General features: G+C 38.2%; 2 protein-coding genes across 3 annotated transcripts; one reads left to right on the top strand and one right to left on the bottom strand.

The window, feature by feature from the left end:
• Positions 1-432: 432 nt before the first annotated feature.
• PRMT7 (protein arginine methyltransferase 7) lies at positions 433-17275 on the bottom strand. Its single transcript, XM_061344070.1, has 18 exons — positions 17197-17275; positions 16465-16638; positions 15618-15654; positions 14752-14901; positions 13778-13886; positions 13343-13455; positions 11925-12166; positions 11609-11786; positions 10684-10811; positions 9681-9822; positions 9108-9191; positions 7827-7874; positions 6636-6725; positions 5743-5904; positions 3630-3704; positions 2730-2890; positions 1569-1665; positions 433-1006 (listed from the first exon to the last, which is right to left on the bottom strand). Exons 2-18 carry the CDS (start codon positions 16557-16559, stop codon positions 848-850), a joined length of 2070 nt encoding a protein of 689 aa, XP_061200054.1. The 5' UTR covers positions 16560-16638; positions 17197-17275; the 3' UTR covers positions 433-847.
• A 241-nt stretch (positions 17276-17516) lies between these two features.
• SLC7A6OS (solute carrier family 7 member 6 opposite strand) lies at positions 17517-22773 on the top strand. 2 transcript variants are annotated; one of them, XM_061344098.1, is made up of 5 exons: positions 17517-17704; positions 18752-19126; positions 20943-21137; positions 22016-22139; positions 22614-22773. In XM_061344098.1, exons 1-5 carry the CDS (start codon positions 17543-17545, stop codon positions 22730-22732), a joined length of 975 nt encoding a protein of 324 aa, XP_061200082.1. In that variant the 5' UTR covers positions 17517-17542; the 3' UTR covers positions 22733-22773. The 2 variants fall into 2 exon arrangements, with proteins under 2 accessions (XP_061200082.1, XP_061200083.1); XM_061344099.1 differs by having other exon boundaries at positions 17532-17704; positions 20919-21137.

The following is a 22773-nucleotide window of genomic DNA, read 5'->3' as shown; positions in this document are numbered from 1 at the left end:
TTAAGTCCACATTTTTGCCCAGATAATGCATGTTATGTATCTCCTAAAATTTGTACGGTTTTGTACACTATGGCTTTTTCTTTTGTTTCTGGCCAGACTACCATCAGTTTGTCAATTCCAATTAACATGAGTTTGTACATTTTTTAATCCCTAGTTACACCTTTCCTGACTTTGGTCACTGTTTGGCAAATATCTCTTCAGAAATGCAGCATCTCAGACTCCACAAGAACATCAGTGCATCATACTTTAATTCACTGACCATTTCAGTTTAATACTAGCCATAAGTGACACAAGTCTGTGAGCAGCTAAACTGTTTCCTTCTCCCTCCCTATTAACTGTGCTAATACACATATGTAGCTTGACCTTGGATTTCTTTTTGTGCACTTTGAAGATTATTTACCATTTTACAGTGACAAGAGCAAAGCCTAGAAATAGATGTGCTTAACTCACTTTAACGTTAGTGTAAGGTTCAGTGTTCTCATGCACTGATATGCCATGAAAGAACCAGGAAGTCAACTCTTTTGTAGCACCGTAACATTGTTCAAAACCCCAAAACACCACTTTCACACTGAAGCATATGTAACAAGTATGTGTGTGTATGTATGTATATAAACCCTGTCAGGAATTCTTGTCAGGAATACTTGTCCTTATGAAAAAGTTCCTTTCTACTTCCCCAACTATCTACCCTGCAAACAACCCCAAAAATGTTTAAAGTGTATGTCAGAACAATCAGCTTGCTCTCTCAGCACAACAAATAGAACCCCTCTGCCATACAAAAAATACTATACAAGTTTATTACAATTTGGGAACATGAATAAAAAGAAAGTAATTAAAATTTTAAGCTATTTTACAACAGCTTAAAATCCATGGTAATCTCCCCTGTCTTTGTGTCGAAATTTATAGCATACGTGACAGCACTAGGAAGGTCTGATAGAGTTCCTGATTCAATAACAGAACTGAAGAAATAGACAGCTTGCTTGCAGTGGGGATTCCACTCACAGTCTCCCTACAGGAGAGAGAGATTACAAGTGAAAGCAATCAAAACCTGTGATATTATTACTAGACAGTAATATGCAGTAAACATTCTTGTTCCCAGTCCACTATACAATGATCAGATAGTGATCACTTTCATTGCCATGCATTCCATTATAGGAACACGGAATTTAAACTAACATATGCACAGTGAAGTTGTAGAGGAAAAAACAGATCTGGTCAAAGAATACATAGACAGAATACTAAAAATACTTACTCTTTCCTCTCAAAAATTCTGCTTTCGTCAGACTGAGAAAGAAGTATGAATAAATTCTACTTCGAGCTAGTTACCACATTTAAGTTCTGAAGGTGGTTCCAAACTATGGAAGCATTTGGATTCAATCCACACTCTCCCATTTCAAAGTACATCTGCTTCCCCTAAATACATGACCAGGTAGCCCCAGCAGTTCTGTCTACATAGTATTCAAACAGCATAACAAAGAGTACTACACAAATCAAGCATGGCCAGCAGAGACCCATTTTTCACCAGTGTAATCCTATGGACTCTGGCATAATGAATTAGATTGAAGAATTACCTTTTCGTTTGAAATTCGCACCAGTCCTGTACTAACGGAGATATCAGCAGCAAGATAATATTCCATCCACAGAACTGCTCCATGGCTCTTTCCTTTCCTGGGGAAAGGTGAGGATCAAAACCTGTTAATTTATACTGGTAGCTTAAATGCTGCACCCATTCCTCACATAGTTTAGGTGAGAGCTGTAAAAGCATGATTAACGTCTTTCCTTGAAAAAAAGTTCAACAGCTGAATGATTTGTTAAATGGATAGCAACTTTTAAAGTGTTTGCAGATGTAAAATCTAAAAAAGACAAAAGGAAAATATACCTAAATCTGCTCAAATTCACATTCCTTTAACAGTCATTTGATAACATGGCATAAGTTTTATGGCGTATTTGAAGAATTCTTCCTTTAGAGACCACAGCATGGTCTGAATTCTGAGGCAGTATTTACCACAGACACCATCTCACTTCAAGTGTCTGCTCCACAAGGAGCAAAGGTCATGCTACTGTGTTGCCTGTAATTATCAGTGCAGAGGCACAGACCTGTAGATGGTTCTAGATTTTGTGAAACCTTGAATTTTCCTTCACAAAGAGAAATGTATAATTACAGCAGTGTTTGAGTTACATAAGCTATACGTAGTTAAAAATACCTTTCCCCTGGTTTTTAATTCTTAACAGCATTTCAAGTTTAAAGAGAATATAGTGGAAAATGTCTTAGAAGACATATGACAAATACAAAGATTGTCAGAATCATAGTTAAAAAGAACAATTTATAAAGCTATTAAACAGAATGATTTTGAAAGCTAAATAGGAGCTTTTTCTGCAAGAACTCACCAGCAGGGAACAAACAGATTAAAAATATCCAGAAAATGGTTTACTTTCTCTAAACTATAATCTATTTAAGTTTTAAATCATGGCAACATCTAGAAAAAATGTTATTTTTGAAATATACAACAATACTATCTAAGAAATTACCCTTATTATGTAATATAGCCTATTGTGAACAGATGCAGGAAATTCATGTCAGAGTAACTTCCAGAACTTTAGGTCACATTATTAAAAATATTGTCATACTGTCAACTATGTTCCCATTAGTTAACTGTAATACACTAAGAGCTTGAATACAAGGTAAAAAAATAGATGATGACAAGAATAGTATTTGCAATGAGAAAACTCACCGTAAAAGATTTACAGAACCCTTTGTACTGAGACAGTGTTGTGGTACAGTCTTTCTGAAGTCAAATGTCAAAACTTCTTGGGGGTCAGAGAGTGACTTGCAAGGATACTCCCACAAAGGGTGAGGTTCTGCTTCCTTGGATTCCCTAAAATTCAGAGAATTCTGAAGAAAGAAACAAAACTATCTGAAACAAAAAAACAATCCAAAGGCAAACAGTCCTTGTTTTCAAGTTAATTATGTGTCCTAAACACAGCTGCCAGAGGACGGGACTCCACTTCTTAAGTGTACTACATGCATGAACTAACTGCTATGACTACAGTCTTCAGTTGCGAAACAGAAACACGTGCTTTCAAAATACAAAGCATTTAACTTTTCTTCTCCCTTGGGAAGAATTCTACTCCAGCACTGCCTGTACTCCTCCACAATGCTTAGAGTCATCTAAATGGCTAATTCAAACATGGATATCGTCAATACAGCTTTAGAAATTGATGCAAATAAATCTCACTTTCCGTATCTATTAATAAAGCCAAAAAGCCTTTTTCTCTTTCAGAAGTACCTTCAAGGGCAAGTAAGGGCAGCAGGGTTCATCTATGAACAACTCCCAGGTAATTTAATTTCAAGCTCAGAATAAAATTTTGAAAACAGTATTTTTCTTTTTGAGTGAAGTATTTTCAAAAGAGTGCAAAGTACTGACGAGGTTCACAAATGAGAAGAAACATTCTACCTCAAAACCCATGCCACAGACAAGAACTAAACAGCCACTGTATTTATGAGAAACTAATCTAATGGTGTTCTGTCCAACATACAAGTTTTTCAACACTCACTGAATACTGTTTTAAGTAAGCTGAATTTTGTTCTGTTTTGTTGAGAATTGCACTGAAACTGTTTTCAGTTTTCTTACGTTAATCATATCATCCATAGTCTGGACATCAAAACCTTCACAGGTGCCACATGGACTCCGGATCCTCCATAAGTCCTAAAAAAGAAATCAGGATTTTGTTTTGCTTTATTAAAGGAAATAGGAAATCTCAAGATAATTTTAGCTGTAGATAAGATATTCAACAACAAGCCAGATAAAGACTCTACTATCTTACACATTCCTAAACCATTAGGACTACTGCAAAAATCAGAAGGTAGTGTAATTCTGGGAAAATATTTTTCAAGTCACGTAATTTTTCAGCCACTGTTTTCAATACTTCCAAAGAATCTGCCACATTTCCTACCATCTCTGTGTACAGTTTAAAGTAGGTATGATCTGCTAAGATTAAACCCTTACAGCCCCTCCTCCCCTCTTCTACTACCCAGCACAGCTAAGTGCTGCCAGTTGCATGAAACATCCTACAGCCCATTTGACTACCATACTTACCTTTAGCACTCCAACAATTAGTAAACTCATTTTAGGCACTTCATGCCATGGATCTCAATGACTTTAGCAATCCACTGGACAGACAAGGATTCAGTTCAGATTCAAATTCTGCCTTTTCTTATACTGGATTAATGACCTCCTAATAGAACATGAACATTCACTAGCTGTGGACATTTTATACCCTGTTCATTGTTGCACTTAAAAACCACAAATATTCCTGTGTTTCAAGACAGCAGCAAGACCGCTATAAATTTACATAAATACTGTTCTAATTTATGCCTGAATACTGCGTGAACTAGAGTGACTATATAGAATATCTGACTGGTATACCTGATAAAATTATCAGCATCCTGCTCCCAAAATGCAACTGTGGACTAAGTAAGTTTATAATGGAAGTAATAACAAATCCTTTCTCCTGAATCTAGCTTTTGCCCATTGCTTAATTGTAATGACATACCCCCATTCTGACAAGACAGAACAGCCTAAAGAACCAGTTCTGCAGAATACATCACGTCTGTCCCTTCTGCCTAACCAAAAACTGTTAAATGCAGAGGTTATTTTAAAAACCCCACAGATTCTAGTCTTCAAGTACAGAGTAACCACTGAACAAAGGGGAAAATGTATAATTAAACCAATAGCTTTTGGAATAGCTTAATGGAACATAACACAAGCTAAATATTCTACCAAAACAGCTATGTGGAATCATCTCTGAACACAAACCCTGTACATAAAAAGTGTAAAATAGAAGGCATGAATGTTACTCTACATTCTGATACTAGATTGCTGAATAATTTCCAGTCATCACTCTGCATGCTTATGTTTCCTCATCCAGAATATGAAGAGAATAATGCTTACTTCCTTACAAAATGCTTTGAGTTCTAGGGAAGTAAAACTTCTAGATACTATTTCAATCCGATTACTGTTGATTAGTCTTAAACATCTGCTTCCTATTACCAGATTCAGATATATGTTATTTACTCAGTATATATTTAAACTCTCTGCATCTTTGCAGAAAACTGAAAGGTATGTAAAAATATGCAGTGTAGTTGACTAGTCTCAGAGGGAAAAAGAACAGACATTTTCACAAATCAAAGGCATAAGTAAAATTGCACAAATCAAAGGCAGAAGTAAAATAATAAGGTTGAAGAGAATTCGAATAAGGAAACTGGTAGGGAGACAAGGCGCAGACACAAAACTACACAGCTGGTGATCCAGACAGAAGGAAGAAAAGAGAGGAAGGACCAATTTTAACAGTAAACTGAAGGTTATGCTTATGTGAAAACTCATTAGATTATAGGATTTTTTTTACAGATACGGATATTTCAGTTACACAATTTCAGACTAAAGAGTTTCCTCGCTTTAGTTACTGGAAAAAAGTTCACATATTGATTATGAAAGTACTTATTTTAAAACATTCATCCCTTTCATTTAAAATGGTAATATTACTTGAGATAGTTTTCAGAATGAGATGGCTGAAATAGCAAAACTCATCTTCAAGATGTCAAATATTCCTTTCTCAGGTGGCAAGTGCAAAACATATTGGACAGTATTAAGGGGAGATAATTTTGTCCCTAAAAAACCCTGAAAGGGTACTCAATTTTAAATGGATTTATATAAATATCAAGCAGATAGTTCTGAACAATCTCACCTGAAACTCCACAATCATCATGTGCAAAGAAGCAGACTGAGGGAGGATAGTGACATCGCTGGTAAGGTGACTGGTCACAGCTGTTCTGGCATACCAGAAATACAGGTTATGCCACGGCAACAAACTTGTAGTAAAAAATGGCTCTCCCACAAGAACAGAAATCTTGGCAAAGAAAGGAGGAGATAAAAAGCATTATAATAAAGAGCAACAGCTCAATAACACAGGCTGTATATATCTTCAGTAGCTGATAATGCAATGTAGCCAGTGAAGTCATCTAGATAAAACCTTTTACTGCTCTGTAAGGACTTAATTACTGCATACTGCATATACTGCACAACAGACATCTTTTTGTGGGTTTAGTTAGCAAATTTTAAGATGAATTTTCCTGAAACAGAGTTTGAGAGAAAATACGGCAGTTTTAGGTTGGAAGGCTTTGTAATGACAGCCAAAGAATTTTGAAATTTTTAATTTAAGAATGTTAGTACTTCCAAATAGATTGCAATCTTCTGAGTGGCTTGAGAAAAGAGAGCTGTAGCCCAGTAGCACAAATGCAGTTAAACCAGTTTAACTGCCTTAACAGCTGGTGTAGATTATGCAGTAAGGGGAAGTCATACACTCTCAAAACCAAGGAGAAACCCTCCCGTAGTTTTTTAGTCTCATTTAGCTTTAGTGTGACAAGGTCTGACCCATTACTCATTATATTTATATATAATAGAGATACATTATATATGATACATATTATATATATTATAGATTATGTATATAATTATATATATATTTATATGAACTGGGATATAATGGGATTCGTTGTAGTTACAATAGTAAAGCAAGATACATTTTCACCTTCTCCTCTCCTCGCCACTGAAATTCACTATTGGACAACTGTAACATACCTTTTTATCTTCCAAATGAGAAGATGTAAGCAACTCAGGACGTGCTTCTATTATCTTAATTTTATCTTCAAGCTGATTTGCTTTAAAAAACTGAAGAGAAAAAGGAATGTATGTCTTTATCAAAAGCTGCAGTTGAGACTCAGACTCCTAAAAATACTGCCTACCATAACTCACTAGGATGATACAAGTCTGTTCTTGAAGTGTGCATGCACTTACAGCCAACATGTCACACCTAGTGAACTAAAGCACATGCCCTATGTATTCCTTCAGTTAAGTACATAAAAAGACAGATAACATGTACGTTGCCTCACCTTGTCTGTACTTTGAAGCATATGGGAAGGACAGTCAAGAGATATAAAAAGCACTTCACCTATGAATACACTGCGTATTTGGCTTCTGTTTGAGACCAGGTTTGCAACCTAACTGGCCTACTGTTCACGTTTTTGTACCTCTAAACCACAGGCTGGGATAGATCTCTTTGAAACATATAGTGCCAATTAAAACAGCTGAACAGTGACCTCAGGAAGCTGCTTCTAGTCACTTCTCAGGCATTAGCTGCTTCTCCTGAGCAGCCCCCACGTCACTGGCAGGGCCTTCTCTGCTGTGCCCCAAGGACAGCAGCTGAAACATTGCTTGTCAGTAAGACCCACTGCCTGCTGTCTCGTAATACCCAAACAGCAGAGCAGGTGTTCCCAGCTTGTCTCAGCTGCAGGACAGTACTGCTAGATGCCACCTTTCTGGTAAAATGGGTGTTCTCAAATTCCACTCTCAGAAACCCTTGACTTTTATCACCAATACAGTAAGGGCAGCAGAGCAGCAGCTCAAGCAGACAAGCCAACAGGCATCTGCAAGGAGAGATCAAGCACTGGAAACCATAATTCCCTCTGCTCAGCTCAACTTCTCCAGAGGTCTATTCAGCTTACGGCTAAAACTGTGAGACTGGATCTCTCTCTAACAGGATGTATTCCTCCAAGTATCTGCATAAAGCTCTGTACAAATACCAGGAAAAAATAAGAACTCCTCCTGCCCAACATACCCACCTCCCAGTGTTGTCAAACTGTATGATCAAATACATTCATTAAACTAATTTAACCCCCAAGCAATTGATGCAAGGACAATCAAAGGCATCAACACTGGCCTTAGAAATGCCAAGAGTTCATTTACTGCTTTAACAGAAAACTGAAGACTCACTTTTTTCATGACAGAACAGGACACAGCAGAGTTCTCTAGTGTAAATATCTAAAGAAAATACACAGCAGTTAGTCAAACTACCTTTATAATTTTTAATTAAAAGAATATGCAAATAAACAATGAAGGAATAATTTTGATGCCCTAGTGAACACAGTTCACAAAAACCGTGAAGCTAACCCAGAGTTATCCACCTTTTTAACAACAAAACCAGCCCAAATAACTACATGCTAAATCATGCTGTTTTCACAACCATACATGAAAAACCTCAACAGAATGCAGATATTTGTTTTCCATTTTTAAGATGCACACAGTACATTAGCACTTGCTCTAGGCATATATTTACTCCTGAACAAACACAAGCATATTAGCATTGTGCTGACCCACCCTCCAGTAGCGCTTACTCCTTGTAAGCGTTGTTTAACATGACCTGACTGAATCAACCAGGAAGAGCTCAGATGTGCAGTGTAGCACACCAGCCATTCAAAGCAAGAAAAAAATTAGGTTTTATTCAAAACTGGTGCGTAGTTAGTCAATAGGCTGCTACAGGGCTAGGAGACTATTAAGTAATCTGTCTGCCCTATTAATTTCCTCTCTCCTCAGCAGTTGTCTGTGACTAGCCACTACTAAAGGCAAAAATACAGGAGCCATGGATCACTGGTTTAACTCATCACGGTTATTCATTTCTACAAATTGCCTAGCATCTTCCTCAGGATATTACATTACACATTCCCAAACATTCTGTACAACTGTAATATATTTTATTTTCAAGAGCCCCATGACAGAACACATCTAGTAAAGTATATACCTAAGCAAGGCAGCCAGGGAGCTCTCAGCTTTCATTTATACACAGACTCAGTATTCTTACTGCTTCCTATCTTGCTGTTGCAGACCTTCCACTTCAGACTAGATAATAAACATGATTATGGAATTGCAAACATAAAAGAAGAAAAAAAAATGCAAAACACTTAGGTTGGTAGAGTATTTCCAAAAGCACTGAGATACAAGATGGCACGCAAAAAGAATCAGTGGGCAGTGGTGAACACCACTTGCATTCAGGGCTCCACACAGTAAGCATCAGAACTGGTAATTATCTCCTCCCTGGACTTCAGCTGGATCAGGTACGAATTTAACCTCCACTTGAACACAACAGAAGCCTCTTTCTCACTTGTCACTGAAGAAGCACTGGAAATAATTAAATAATGGGCCAGATATACTGAACTACGAGAGAACTAAAAATACCAAGTGAAAACACAAAGATCAGAAAAACAGGAAGTACTGTACCTGCTTTGCTCCAAGATAGTGAGCCAGCACAGGCAGCAGACTGCCATCACTTATACAAAGGCAAACACTATCTGTTTTCAGAACCTACAGAAAATAAACAGTCATTGTTATTCCTACTCCAGATGAAAAAGTTTTCAAATTCTAGACATTTTGGTGGGGCTTTTTCCCACTTTATGCACTTCGTGTCAAATAAGGACTGGGAGAACCAGTGATTAACATAACCAGTTCAAGCACAAAAGAACAGTGCAAGAAATGTTCATGTAATCCACTTATTTTTAGCCCAGAAAAAGTCTGCCCAAAAATGTTCTGGATTCCTTTATTCAGCTACTAATACTCCTTCCAAGAAGTACACAGAGCTGTTACAGATTTCTATTGGAAAATGGCTGCTTACAACTAAACAAAAGTAGTATCATTTTCATGGCAAAATTTAACTTCCATCTGCTGATGTAAATAAGATACACTTTGTGAGTGAAGTCCTTCAGCAAGGGAGAAACAAATTCCATAATTACAGCAAATAAACAATATATGCACCTATCAGAGAAGCCAAAAAACCTAAAGGCAACATGCACTCACTTTCTTCAGAGACTTGATGTATTGGAGTGTTCGGTTCTTATCATTTAATTGCCCAAAGCGTGGCCTATTCCAAAGAAGATGAGCCTGGCATCTACAAACAGGACTCTCAACAAGAACATCTGCTTTGCTCTCCTCTTCTCCTCTGTAAAAATAATTAAATGAAGTATTAATTACGGCATCAATAACATGTTTTTGCAAACAGATATATTTATGCGTTTTGTCTGGTATGCACATCAATGCATATGGACTCCACTGTTGTTCAAATTTAATAGTTCTCTGGAGACACTTTTGTAGCTTTGCGTTTCTAAATGGAGAGAAAGAGCCAATTTACACTTTTTCTAAAAGACGGAATCAAGAACCCCCCCAGACTTTTCCACCAGTTCTAATGGTTAGGTATTTTAGGCTTTGATTTGGATTCCTAGGTGAAAAACACACATAAAATTCAGACACTAACTTTTAAAGCTCTCACTGAATTTTAAAAATGTTAGCTGCTATTGTCATCACAACCAACACGATTAAGCTCTTTTTTGAGCAAAATGCATTAATCTCAAAAAGGCAGAGCTGACTAGGAAGATAAAAAACAGAGACAGACAGAATGGCAATTATTTTGCTCATTTATCCATAGGCCATCTCAGCTGAGCTGTATTTTAGGGCAGCCAGGAACCAACCATGAGTGTTCTTTGTTTCTGTATCACAGAATGCTGCCAGGTATAAAGCAGGAGCTTTTAAAAAACTTCAACTCTGATTTCATGTATAATAAATATACATGATTTACAATAATAATATATATAATGTATAATAAATGTGTAATAAAACATGTCTAATAAATATACATGATATACAACATATAATAATTTTCCAGCTGTGCACTGCCCATGAATTGACTGTTAGTGATTTTCTCATCTTTAGGTTCTTACCTTGCACTTCTACAGAATAGCTGCTCTAAGAGCTGCAAATACTTCAGCTTGGAGTAGTACCCTTTTTAACAAACATGTATTGTTACCTGGTTTTCTGCAGCTTATACCACAAAGAGTATTCATCACGACTGGCTATCAGGTACAACTTCTCACCCTGAAGAACTGGCTCCTCATTTGGAAGAAAATATACACACTGCATCCAGTGATCTCGCCACTGAAAAGAATTGATAATCAAAACCTTAGAACTTTTTCACTTAGAAGTGAGACTACTAGTTTGTTAAACTAGCTAAGCCTGTATTTTAATCAAATAAAAAACAAATCCAAAATACACTTGGCTTTCATTAATGTGTTTTCTGCACTGCAAGTATTCCAAGGTGATTAGTCATTCCAGAGTTGACTGGATGCCCCAAAGCTTGATAGTTTCAAATTTTATTCTCAAACACAGTGAGATCATTTTGTAGCTTGCTTTTGACTAAATTCATCCTACTAGTAAATACATTTATACAAAAACACAGTAGTCTAATTGAATAGTGATCTCCTCTTCCTCTAATTATCCAGTATCAACCCAGCTTTTTCCCACACCAGCCTTTTTTATGGGTGTATATTACCATAAACTGAACAGTTACTTGGAAATTTAACAGAACTACATGGAAGCAGACCATAGAATAATGTTTTGACCAGAGATAGAGACTAGATAAGGAAAAATATGTGGAAATATTTGATTTCTTGAAAGTCAAGGAAATATGAGAAAAATATATGGAGGACAAACTACAGGTTTTAAATCTAAACTTTAATGTAAAGCTTAAGTTTTACATTAAAGAAAACCTAAAATAGGCATATAATATAGTTAACATTTCTATGATTTGCTTATTTAGTGCATTTCAATACCTAAAACATTACCAAAGTTCCTATACAGTTTAAGAGACAGATGCGTAAAACACCCAGCATGGCCTTACTCAAAATAATTACTGACAGTCGTCTGATGATAGCACCTGAAGGCTTGGTATTTACCTGGAAAGTGGAAGTGGGTTTTACCCAGTATGGAGCCATTGTGCAATTTATCGTCCCAGAAGGGTCCATGTCAATATCCCACCATGAAAGTACAATTTGTGCCTTGCCAGATTTTACAGGCTCCAGCTGTACTCTATAGTAGGTAGAAGCACTCCTTACTGGCTTACTGAAATCCACACTGTGGAGAAGCAGGAAAATTGTAAAAACAAATAGCATTCTTCAGAAGTTCTCACTAGTTTCCTAAGCTGAATACAGAACTTATATAAAAGATATTAACAGGAAAATTCTGGTTTGAACAAAGCAATGCCTACCTTACCTGAACATTGTTACCACATCACTAAGGACAGTGAAGTCACTTGAAGGCATTTGGTTCAGTTGGATATCACAAACAGAAGGAACACCTGGACAGTTCTCCATTTCTGAAGGGGAGACAATAATTTTTTCACCATCCTCTGCTTCGACATGAACAGGAAACAGTTTGTTCCAGGCCCACATTCTTTTGGATTCCACTAACTGGACATATACTGTTGCCCTGTGAGGCACTGCCTCACATCCTTCCTGAGTGTTTAAAACAAAGGATAAAAGGATTCAACAAGTCTGACTTATTAACATGCATGAGAATTATAGCAATTGGAATGTGAACCAATTTAAAGAAAAGCTGGCCTGGGAGCTTTGAAGTCTGATACACAAATGATTTCAGAGACTTCTGTAACATCAGAGCATTTTCTCTTTGCCTCTGTTATCTGTGAAGTATAATATATGTATCTATCCTATTCAGTATGACTCAGCAAGACCAGGTTACTGTTAAACACACATCATTTTCCTAGCCTCAGTTAAACTTGCATGCCCATTCTCATTCTGAAACAAGAGATCTATCTTGAGCTTCTCAACACAGGAAAGTACTAAGCTATCAACATTAAAACAGTCTGTGACCATGGTGAGTAAATAGGAAAAAGAATGGCTCAAATCTTTATGCAAAGAAAACTTTGTATCCATATTTAAAGAGTAGAAAACATGCACATTGTTCTAAAACTAAGAGTGAAGTCCAAGAACAATGCTTTTACGACTAATCCCTATTTAGAACTATATATGCTGACCAGCAAAAAGTTATCGAATGTTATTGTCTTCATATGTAAACTGGTGAAATGAAACCTGGAAACCTAAATAAAGTTTTGCCATCCACATTTTAATTAAAGGAAAAAATTAGAAAGGGTAAAAGAAGAAACACTAAAATTATACCAATAGATTATATGTCCAAAAAAAAAGGCGCTATTAATTTGATTACAGTGTTTAAAATATTTCCATAGCCAAAAAGCATGTGGAGTAGCAAGGCCTCCTTAGCTAAAAAAACAGAAAACCAGCCAAACATGAACTAATGCCAGAGAGGTGATAGCCATCAAATTTAGAAGGGAAATTTTATTTTTATAACATTTTGGAAAGCTCCAAATCAGAACTCGACGCCTTTCAGAAAGACATTTGCTAACCAGAAGGTTAATGGTTTTAATACAAAGCAACTAAGTGTAGTTTCAGAGCCTGTGATTTACAATATGAACTCCAACAGCTAGGAATGAATGCAGTAAATTATTTACTGAATAAATAACTAACACACCTGATGGTGCATTCACAAAGGATACAGAAGCCTAAATCAAGTGCAATCTCTACCCTACTCCAAAAAAGACAGAAGAGGTTCTCTAGGTATAAATGTGACACACTATCAATAGCTATTTTTCTTACCTGTACAAGATACTTATGTGCATGCTCATAGGTTGGTAAAGCCCCTTCTCCGATCAGCTCTGTATCAAACAGTTCTGTTACCAGGATGTTTGCACGACATTGCATATCTCCATCTAAAAGACAGAATTAAATATTTAAAGACTTACATAAAAGTCTTTCAAGAAGATGCTATCCTGAAAACACAAGTAATTAAAAAAATGTATTTCTGTAAGAGAACCTCCTGAGGACTGCAATCTGTTCTCCTTTAGAAGTTTACTATGAAATATAAATGACTACTGATATATAACACTCCATTCTGAAGTAAATTTTCAGTATTACTTTTTATAGAGTTAAGGATTAGATTGTTTTAATTAAAAGCACATATAAAATAAAACATATTCCTTCAAGGTTTTGAGCTGCTTACCAATTTTTTTAACCCCAACCTATTTTTCTCACCTGGACCAACTGTGACTTCAGTGGAGTGCTTGTTGATTACCTTGATCTTATCACAAAAACCATTTTTCTCCACTATCTTCACAGCAGCATTAGCCATGGGCTTGAAAACCTGTAAATAACAAGAGCATAACAAATTGGTAAGCTGTGATTAGCTTTCAGAAATGAAAGGATACAAATACAAGATGCAGTAACACAGAAACTTCACATCTTCTGTATCTTTCCCTGTTTGAAGCTCATTACCGTGAAACAAGACAGCAACAATCCTCAATTAAAAAAAAACAAAACAAAACCAAACCAGTAGATTTCTGCTTGGATAAAAATCACACAGCACTCTTCCAACTATGACCTACAAACAAGTGAACCTTCTCCTTGTTTCTTCAAATGTGTTAAAAAAAACCTGAAATGGACAAAATGTTCCTGTTATTATCCTTAATATAAATAATCGCTACTAATAACCATCAGGATGTTTCTTAACTGCTAATAAAAAAAGGAGATGCTCTACCTAATCATGAAGATATGGAAAGTCAGTTGATGGGACAGTGTCTTTATGATGATGCGGGCCATGGTATGATTAAGTGGTTTGAGAACCCAACTCCAAGACTTGAAATTTATGAAGATCAGCAAAATGGTTGGAGAACACATTTTTTAAAAGCTTGGTTAAAAATTTTCCATATTACACTTGAGTCTTGATAAGAAGTAGAGAAGACAATACTATAAAACTTCACTCAGTAATTTTAATCTGCACATTTACAGAATCTGTCCAAAAAATTGTGTTGTACCTTTTCAGTTATATTCTTTTAAGACTTAAGTTGGTTTGATACACATAAGTATCAAGCTTTCACTTCAGAAGCTGCAACACAAAACACCAAGCGCATATGCCACTGATCATGCAGACAGAACAACTGCACTGAAGCTCTAAAAAGAGGCTATGAACACACCAGCAAAAATATGTGCAACCCACAACAAATGCTCACCTCAACTGCATAGCAGAAATCAGCACCTGCTGAAGCAGCCATCATAGACAGGAGTCCTGTGCCAGTCCCTATGTCCAGAACAATTGCTTTCTCACCTCTTTCTTTTACTCTGGTCACTGCAGCACGAATACCTTGGTAATATTTCTCATTCTGTGGAGAAGAAAATAAATAAAAACAAAAAAAGACCTTTTATTAATTTATACTTTTCACTCAGCTATTTACCCAATATGCGTAAGTTACAAATGCAATATATTTTCTGAAGCAAATAGGATCCATGTGAGATACTCCATGTGAGATACTACTGTTTTTCTGATCACTCTTTCCCAGCAGTACCATTCAAATAGTGACTATGCCAGCACAGTAGCTTAAAGTATCTTGGGTTCAGATTCCTCTCTCTCAACAGCTATAGAGCAGAAGGAACATTTAAACCATTCACTCCAGACTTTATCATGCCCACAGATATGGTATCTGAATTTTCTTCTCAATCCTAAGCAGTAAATACAAGTTAAAAATACTACAAAAGAATAAAAATACTTTACTTATATTACTGTAAAAACTAACAAGCCGAGATTCACATTTACAGCCTTTGAAATTTTATCTAGTGAGTGCCGTTCATCAAAAATGTCAAACAAAACCAGCAAAAATAGCTACTGAACATACATATTATGTTCTGCAGTAAACAACAGAGCACTAGAGTCAGATGCAAGAAGACATCTGTTGATCTAAAAGCAGGTCTGGCATCTTGAAGGGTACAAATTTGATTATCTCATCTTCCAGAGAAACCTGTAATCACGAAGTGACATCTATTCAAGAGAAAGAAAGTGGGCATTTCTAACCATTCAGAAGTGTTTTGCTTCTATACTTACTCTGTCTTTATCATGAAGCATATCTGCATAGCGTGACCTAAAGTAAAAAAAAATCCAGTCAAAATACTAAATACTGCAAAGCACAACAAAACTGATAGATCTTATATAGCTGCCTCAGTATCTCTTACTAAGGCAACTGTCCTACATGTCCCATAAATGCACAGATAACTAATATGTTCCTTGAGGATCTGAACTGTTTCTCAAATTTAAGGAATAATGCCATTTCAGTGATCTGTCATCACCATATAAATGAACTAATTATCTGCTGCCATGTATCCTCCTTAGCCGTGGACCCAATACACGGTCCCAGTTCACCTATGGACAAATAGCTGTGAAGTAACAGCTGGGACAATCAGGTTCATACAGAGCAATACCTAGCAATGAAAGACAGCCTACTAATGGTCTACATTTGTCACCAAGATGTAAATTTCTTTGGTTCCCATTTTTTCATGGGTCACTTTACTTAAAAACATCCCAATGTCTGCAACTGTTACATTAAGCTCTTACAAAGTTACTACAGGAACAGACAACTGGCAATTATTTACTGCACTGGGGATTTAAAAGAAATTTAGTCAATGAATTTTTCCACAACTCAGCATTAAGATCACCTCAGAAAATGTTTAAAATAATTTAAAGGGAACCTACTTCATTACGTGACAAAATTTTACATATATAAATCTGTTCCTGAACAACACAGGGCACTGTAACATTTAGACTACTCAACAGTGTTTATCTTATGCCATTGTTATTTGTATAGAGGTAAACCCAAAAACTGCTACAAAATCAAGTTGTGTTTGCTCTTTTTTGTAGCTTTAGTGGAACAACAGGATATTTTTTTCCAGTGTACCGTGCAATTTCCTGATGGTAGTCATAGTTCTCATCCTCTTCTAACCACTCCATTGCACCAGTGGTTGGATTAGCTCTTCCACAAAAGGTCTTCATGATCAATCTCAATTTGTATTATTTATGTATTATGTACAGTTTTCCCACGTTGGCTTCAGCAGAATACCCAAAATACTCACTGTGGGGTTGGGGGAAAAAAAAAAGAAAAAAATAACTAAACACCACAAAACTTGCAGTGAAAGCAACATACACCACTTTATCTCCCAATACATAGATACACATGCTCCATACTGGGCCAGCAGCACTCGTGACTGCCTTACACTTCTACTACACGGATATGTTAAGCTCACATCTGTCACCTAGGCCCGTGCAGGAATTCAGCCTAGAAAAAAGAAAAAAATCATGGGTAAATTTTCCAGGAAAAATGCCTCCCCCTGAGATAAAGCATATGGGGCTGGGGGAGGCCAAGCACCCAATCTCTAGAATCATCATCAACCAGGTTGGAAAAGGCCTTTAAGATCAAGTCCTACTGTCACCCCTGCACTGCCAAGGCCACCACTGAAGTGTCACTGAGAGCCTCGTCTGCACGGGATGTGAACACTGCCATGGACGGTGATTCCACCACTGTCCTGGGCAGCCTGTTCCAATGTCTGACCACCTTTTTGGGTAGAAAATGTTATCCATCTAAAACTCCTCGATGCAGCTTTTTTTTTCCTCTTGTTCTATCACCTGAAACCTGGGAGAAGAGACCAGCCACCTCCTGGCTCCATCCTCCCGTCAGGTAGTTGTAGAGAGCAGGAAGGTCCCCCCGGAGCAGTCTCCAGACTAAACAAGACGCTCCCCAACCCTGTCTGGGAAGGGACCTACAAACTCCGGGCAGCAGCAGCGCCGACGGGACCGCGATCGCATTTACCCCAGGCCCGAAGCCGGCAGAGCGCCACACGCATCCCCGCCGCCATCACCTACCACTCGGGCCGCCTTCCCCCTACAACCGTCACCGGCCCAGCATGCACCGCGCGGCGGGCAGGGCCGCTGAGAGCAGTTAGTAGCGGGTCCCCTCCCACTGCTTCCCGCTGAGCGCTATGGAAGGGTCCGCGGTGCTGCGCGTGCAGCGGAAGCGCAGCGGGACGGAGCCGGCCGAGGCGCTGCTCCTCGCCTGCAAGCGACTGCGCATGGAGGACGTTGGCGGTGCCCTGGCGGTAGAGAGGAACCTTTTCAAACTGGTGGCGACCGTGTCCTCTAAGGTACAGAGGCCCTGCCGCCGGGGTTGTTGTAGGCCATGGCCGCGTCTCAGGCGGCCGGGGGCGGCTTGGTCCAACCGGGGCGTTTCGTTGTGCACCTGAAGGGGCCCTTGAGCGCCGTAAGCTCAGGATCCCTTGTGCGGGATCTCCGAAGTTCTGGCTAGCAGCCTGGGCAGCAGAGTTTCGGTGTCCTCCTGTCCTGATAAACCGGCGGCCTCTGTTCTCTGCTACCGGACCCACAGTAACTGCCGGCGAAGCGGGCTGTTTACTGGGTATTTGCTGGGTAAAGAACATTAAAGCGCAGAGTGACCACCATGAAAAGCTCGGTTCAGCCCTGGCTCTTTTATACTTAAGTTATTCATATGCAGACCACAGAGTACTCAGTAAATTGAGCCTAAATTTCTGCTGTTTGCGCTGCTGGAGCTAAACCCTGCAGGGCTTACAACTTGCACCCGGTGTACGGCTTTTTATCTTGAAACTGGGCTTCCTTGGGGCCAGGTCTTTATAGGACCATCACAGGCTGGACACCACCAGTCTTCCAAAGGTGTGTGGTTTTGTTTGGAGGGCTGTCCTGTACCATAAAATGCATTGTTTAAAAATCAAGTTTTAGCACTTTTAGAGTTTATAGATACCTTATATGTTTTCCCCTCATATTGAGAGAATATTGCATCACAGAGTTGTTTGGGTTGAAAAGGCCCTTAAGGCTCATCCAGTTCCAACCCCCTGCCACGGCCAGGAACACCTTCCACTAGACCAGGCTGCTGCAAGCCCTGTCCAGCCTGGCCTTGAACACTGCCAGGGATGGGGCAGCCACAGCTTCTCTGGGCAGCCTGTGCTGATGTCTCATAATGCTCATAGTAGAGAATTTCAAGAATTACGGTAGTTGTGTTGCTTAAAGCAGTAGAAGAGGTTACTTGAACGTTGTTAGGAACACTGGCACTGCAGTGCTCAAATAGGAAGCACTGGTAATAGTTATTACTCACCTTTACAACTTAAAACCACTTATGTGTTGATGGCATCATTATATTCCTCCTCTGTTTTGCTCCTCAGAATGAACCAGTTCATAAATACGTTCAGGAAGTGATCACTCGAGACAAAGCAGCGCAAAGCCTGCGACCCTCTTTAGGAAGCACTCAGCGAATCATGAAGGAACTCCGTTCTTCCAAGCAAAAGACAAGGAAGGAAAACCGTTACCATGTAATAGCCAACAATCGACCTAACTGTAGTCAAAATATTGAACCTGTTGTAAATGGTGAGGCATCAACTGATGGTGACAGATCAGACTCTGAAGCAAGGGAAGATGCTTCACAAAAGGCGAGCAGTGCTGCTGGGAGTTTGAACTGCTGTGGGCAATTCCAGTTGTTTGATATTGTACAAGAAGAGGAGGTGGTGGGAGACTCCAGCGTAACTGCTGCAAATCTGCAGGTCAGCAAATGAACTTAGTGTACTTGAGGTGCTTTGATATAACTGTTGACTGGTACATGTGGGCAGACTGACTGCTGTGGAGGGTTTTTTGCTTTGTAAGTATTCCAGTGTTTACTGGGAGCTTGAACCTAGGTATTTGCAACTTGGAATATTGTAGAGGGAGGAACTGTCACGAGGATCCTTAAGTGCGCTAATGCTGAGACACAGCCATGTGAAATTTTTTGCTACAGGAAGGGCTTGTGCTACCCTGTTTTTTCTGTACCCTATTCTGATGTATAAAATCTAAGGTCCATTTATTGGGTGGATTTCTGAGTTTTTTAATTAACTTCTCTGCCTAGAGAACCAGAAGAATCTAATTCAGTGTCATCTCCTCAAATTATTAGGAATATCACTTGTAGGCAAGAGTCACTCCAGGAAAAGACATTTTTGAGCCTCCCCTTCTCATAATTTCAATATAAGGTTTTATCATAGAGTTTTATTTTAGAATTCTAGGTGTTTGACACTTACTTAAGATGCTACATTCTGTTTTCATTGGTATTATGAGCTAAGTATTTTTTCAGTTGGCAGAATATCTGCTTAATATCTAGCATAGCTTTAAGTACGAAGAAGCTCTGCATTCTGTGTAGGGTTCCCCTGTGTATAGTATTAAGAAGATTTTATATGTAAAAGGTCAGAGGGCTGTCTATGCTTTCTCTAATATCTTCACTGTATGTAAGTACACATGGATGCTTTATTTATGCAGCCTGTGGGAGCACTGAGGAAAACTTAAAATGCTTAATGTTAAAAAAGATAACCTAGGTGAGGAAGAACCTAACCAGCTGTCACCCTTCAGCATTTCTGATAGGTTATTTCAGGGCTTTGCCATCAGTCTTTAATACAAACTGTCTATTAAGCAGGTAGTTCAAACAGACATTTGAGATATTAGTTAACTGCTATCAATCATTATGCTGATTAGAAAAACAGAAATTAAACTGAGGTAGCATCAGAATTTTCCTTATACTCCTTTAGAGCTAGCAGTAGGTGTTGAAAGCACGAAGCAAGCTTTGTTTCCATATTTAGGAGTGAATGAAAGGTTGGTCTGTAGCTGTTCCTCAGAATTACACAAGTAGTTCACAAGACAAGACTGTGGATTGAACAAAATATTCTGAAAAGCTCTAGCAGATTAAAAGCAGCAAAAACCTGACCACGTAGACCTTCAAGTGCCGGTCACTAAAGCAGGTACATTGCAAATAATAGGAAGGAGAAAGCATGAAGAAATGTCTTCTGTTGTTAATACTGAAGTGAGGAAATAAAGGAAATAAAAAACTTATCTGTAGGGCTGGTCAGGTTTTCCTGTTGTCACATTTTCATTGTCTCTCCTCCACACTTTGTACACTGTAATCTGTTTGCATATTATCCATGCTGCTGAATGCACATTTTTCCTGCAGCGTTCCAAGTGTAATGTTGTACAAAACACAGGCTGGCTGAAGACTTGCCTTTTCAACCAACATGTCATTAGAAACAGATGAACAATTCTGTGGGATTAGTTGTATCCTTTTCAGTAGTTTCTAAAGATTTGTCCTAGAAGTTTTCTGCTATTACCTGAAATAAGGCATGGCTGCACAGTACTACAGTAATTGGAGTTTTTTTTTGTGTTTATATTTTAGCTTGCTAATGTTCTAAATATCGGCATTACAATGGAGAAGTGTCTTGGTCTAAGATTTCAGACTGTCAGCTAGCTGTTTGTTGGTTACTTTCTATAGTGAAAACTGTTGGTTTTAACTAAAACTTTGTGTGGCTTCAGTGGAAATAGCCATTTTTTATTTTTTCTCATCAGAAGACTGATCCAGATGTGATCCTCTGCAATGCAGTAGAGATGATCCGTGAGCGTTTGAATATTTCTGAAGATAGTGAAAAGGAACACGAGAAAGAAGATGAGTATGTTTATGACATCTACTATATGGAATCATCAGCCCCTGGCTGGATCCAAAATATTCTTTCTGTACAGCCCTACAGAGAAGAATATGAACTGGTAAGGTCTTGGGAAAATAGCTTTCTTAAACAGAAAGCTCACAAATAAACATCTGTAACATCCTATCATTAAAAGTTGCCATACCAAGAAGGATGCTTTGAGATACTACACATATGCTCAGGGACTTACGTGTTGGGCTTTTTCCAGCTGCCAGTTCTGTATTCCTACAGGTTACTGTTGATTCCAGGAAATTACCTTATGACAATGAAAACTAAAGGGATACAGCTCATGTACTCAGAAGAATGTGTCTGGCTTCAAATTACCAAATTTTGGCACACAAATGAAAACTTCAGTAATACATGTCTTATTTGTGATTAACAGGCAGCGATTAAAATGTAGCTGTAAATATGGTTATGTGAAAAAAGGAGCAAAGGGACACATACTTTTTCCAATATTTGAGGACTTGACTTTAATCTCAGTATGAGCTACTTTCTTGTAATAGAATTGTCCTTCAGTTGCTGTGGAGTTAGGAAGTTTAATGTAAGCTTTAGTCTTCCATAGTACAGATACTGTGATCAACAGATTAGCAGGTTGGGAATCTGAAGCTACTTTCTTTTCCTTGATGTATTACACTACTGCTGATGTGAGTAGGATTACTTTAGACATTAACCTTAGCATTTAAACGCTGAAGTAAACGCATGACTTAACTGTTTTTTCACCTAAAGCAGATTGCTGTGTTATGACAACACAAATGTCACATGCTGACAACACAAATGTTTCTGCAGTGCCCTTTGTGCAACTGCAGAATTACTTATGCATGCAGTAGACGAGTATCTCTTGGCATTTTTATTATCTTCACAGGGTGGTATAGGTGAACGAAAACCACCATAATGCTAAGTGTATTTATAGTGAATGTTATCTGTTGTGTTGACATGCAGGTAAATGATGATAATGTTCCAGACGAAACAGATGAAGATGATGAAAATGACGAAAATAACTGGCGTAATGACTATCCCGATGAAGATGAATTCTTACCTGAGGAAGATAGTGATGAAGAAAAAGGTGTGCCTGTCATAAACATTTGTTTGCTTTCATACTGTGCACATATAAATCCCATCCTTCTTACATGCCATCTCTAAAAAAGCAAATAAGTAAGCACTGCTGGGGTAGTATTCTGCTCTTGTAATGGGTTAAATCTGCTTAGAGAAGGATAATCTGTCCTGGAACTACAAGACCTCCTAATGTTTTTGCAAAGTCAAGATTGAAAACTTCACTTTGCAGGCTGCTGCTACTGCAAAGGATTGCTTATTTTGAAATAAATCAATGACTTGGTTCCCCACGCTTGAGACAGTGCCTCTGCTTTCTTTCACGCCACACACAGTTCAAACCTCACCTAATACAGAAGTTCCTCAGACTTTGTTAATTACTGAAGAAGCTTAAAATAGTCTGATTAACCTAATTGCTTAACTAAAAAAAAGGAATTACCTAAAGGTTGATGCTTTTTTTTTTTTTGCCTTTTTTTTTTTTTTTGAGTAGAGTCTGAAGACAGCTTCAGTGATGAGGACCAGTGCTACAGGAGAACATGGAACAAATACCGACAAGAGGTTCTACAGGAATTTGGATACGAAGAGATCCAGGATTTGGAGTCTGACTAACCGTCCTTTTTCTGAAGATTAAATGCACACTGAAGATTAAA

The sequence above is a fragment of the Neopsephotus bourkii genome, unplaced genomic scaffold, assembly GCF_033783945.1.
Source record: "Neopsephotus bourkii isolate Nb327-2 ecotype Australia unplaced genomic scaffold, CSIRO-AGI_Nbou_v1 NB_1863, whole genome shotgun sequence".
NCBI classification, from domain to species: domain Eukaryota; kingdom Metazoa; phylum Chordata; class Aves; order Psittaciformes; family Psittacidae; genus Neopsephotus; species Neopsephotus bourkii.
This window is presented reverse-complemented; position numbering and strand designations above follow the sequence as displayed.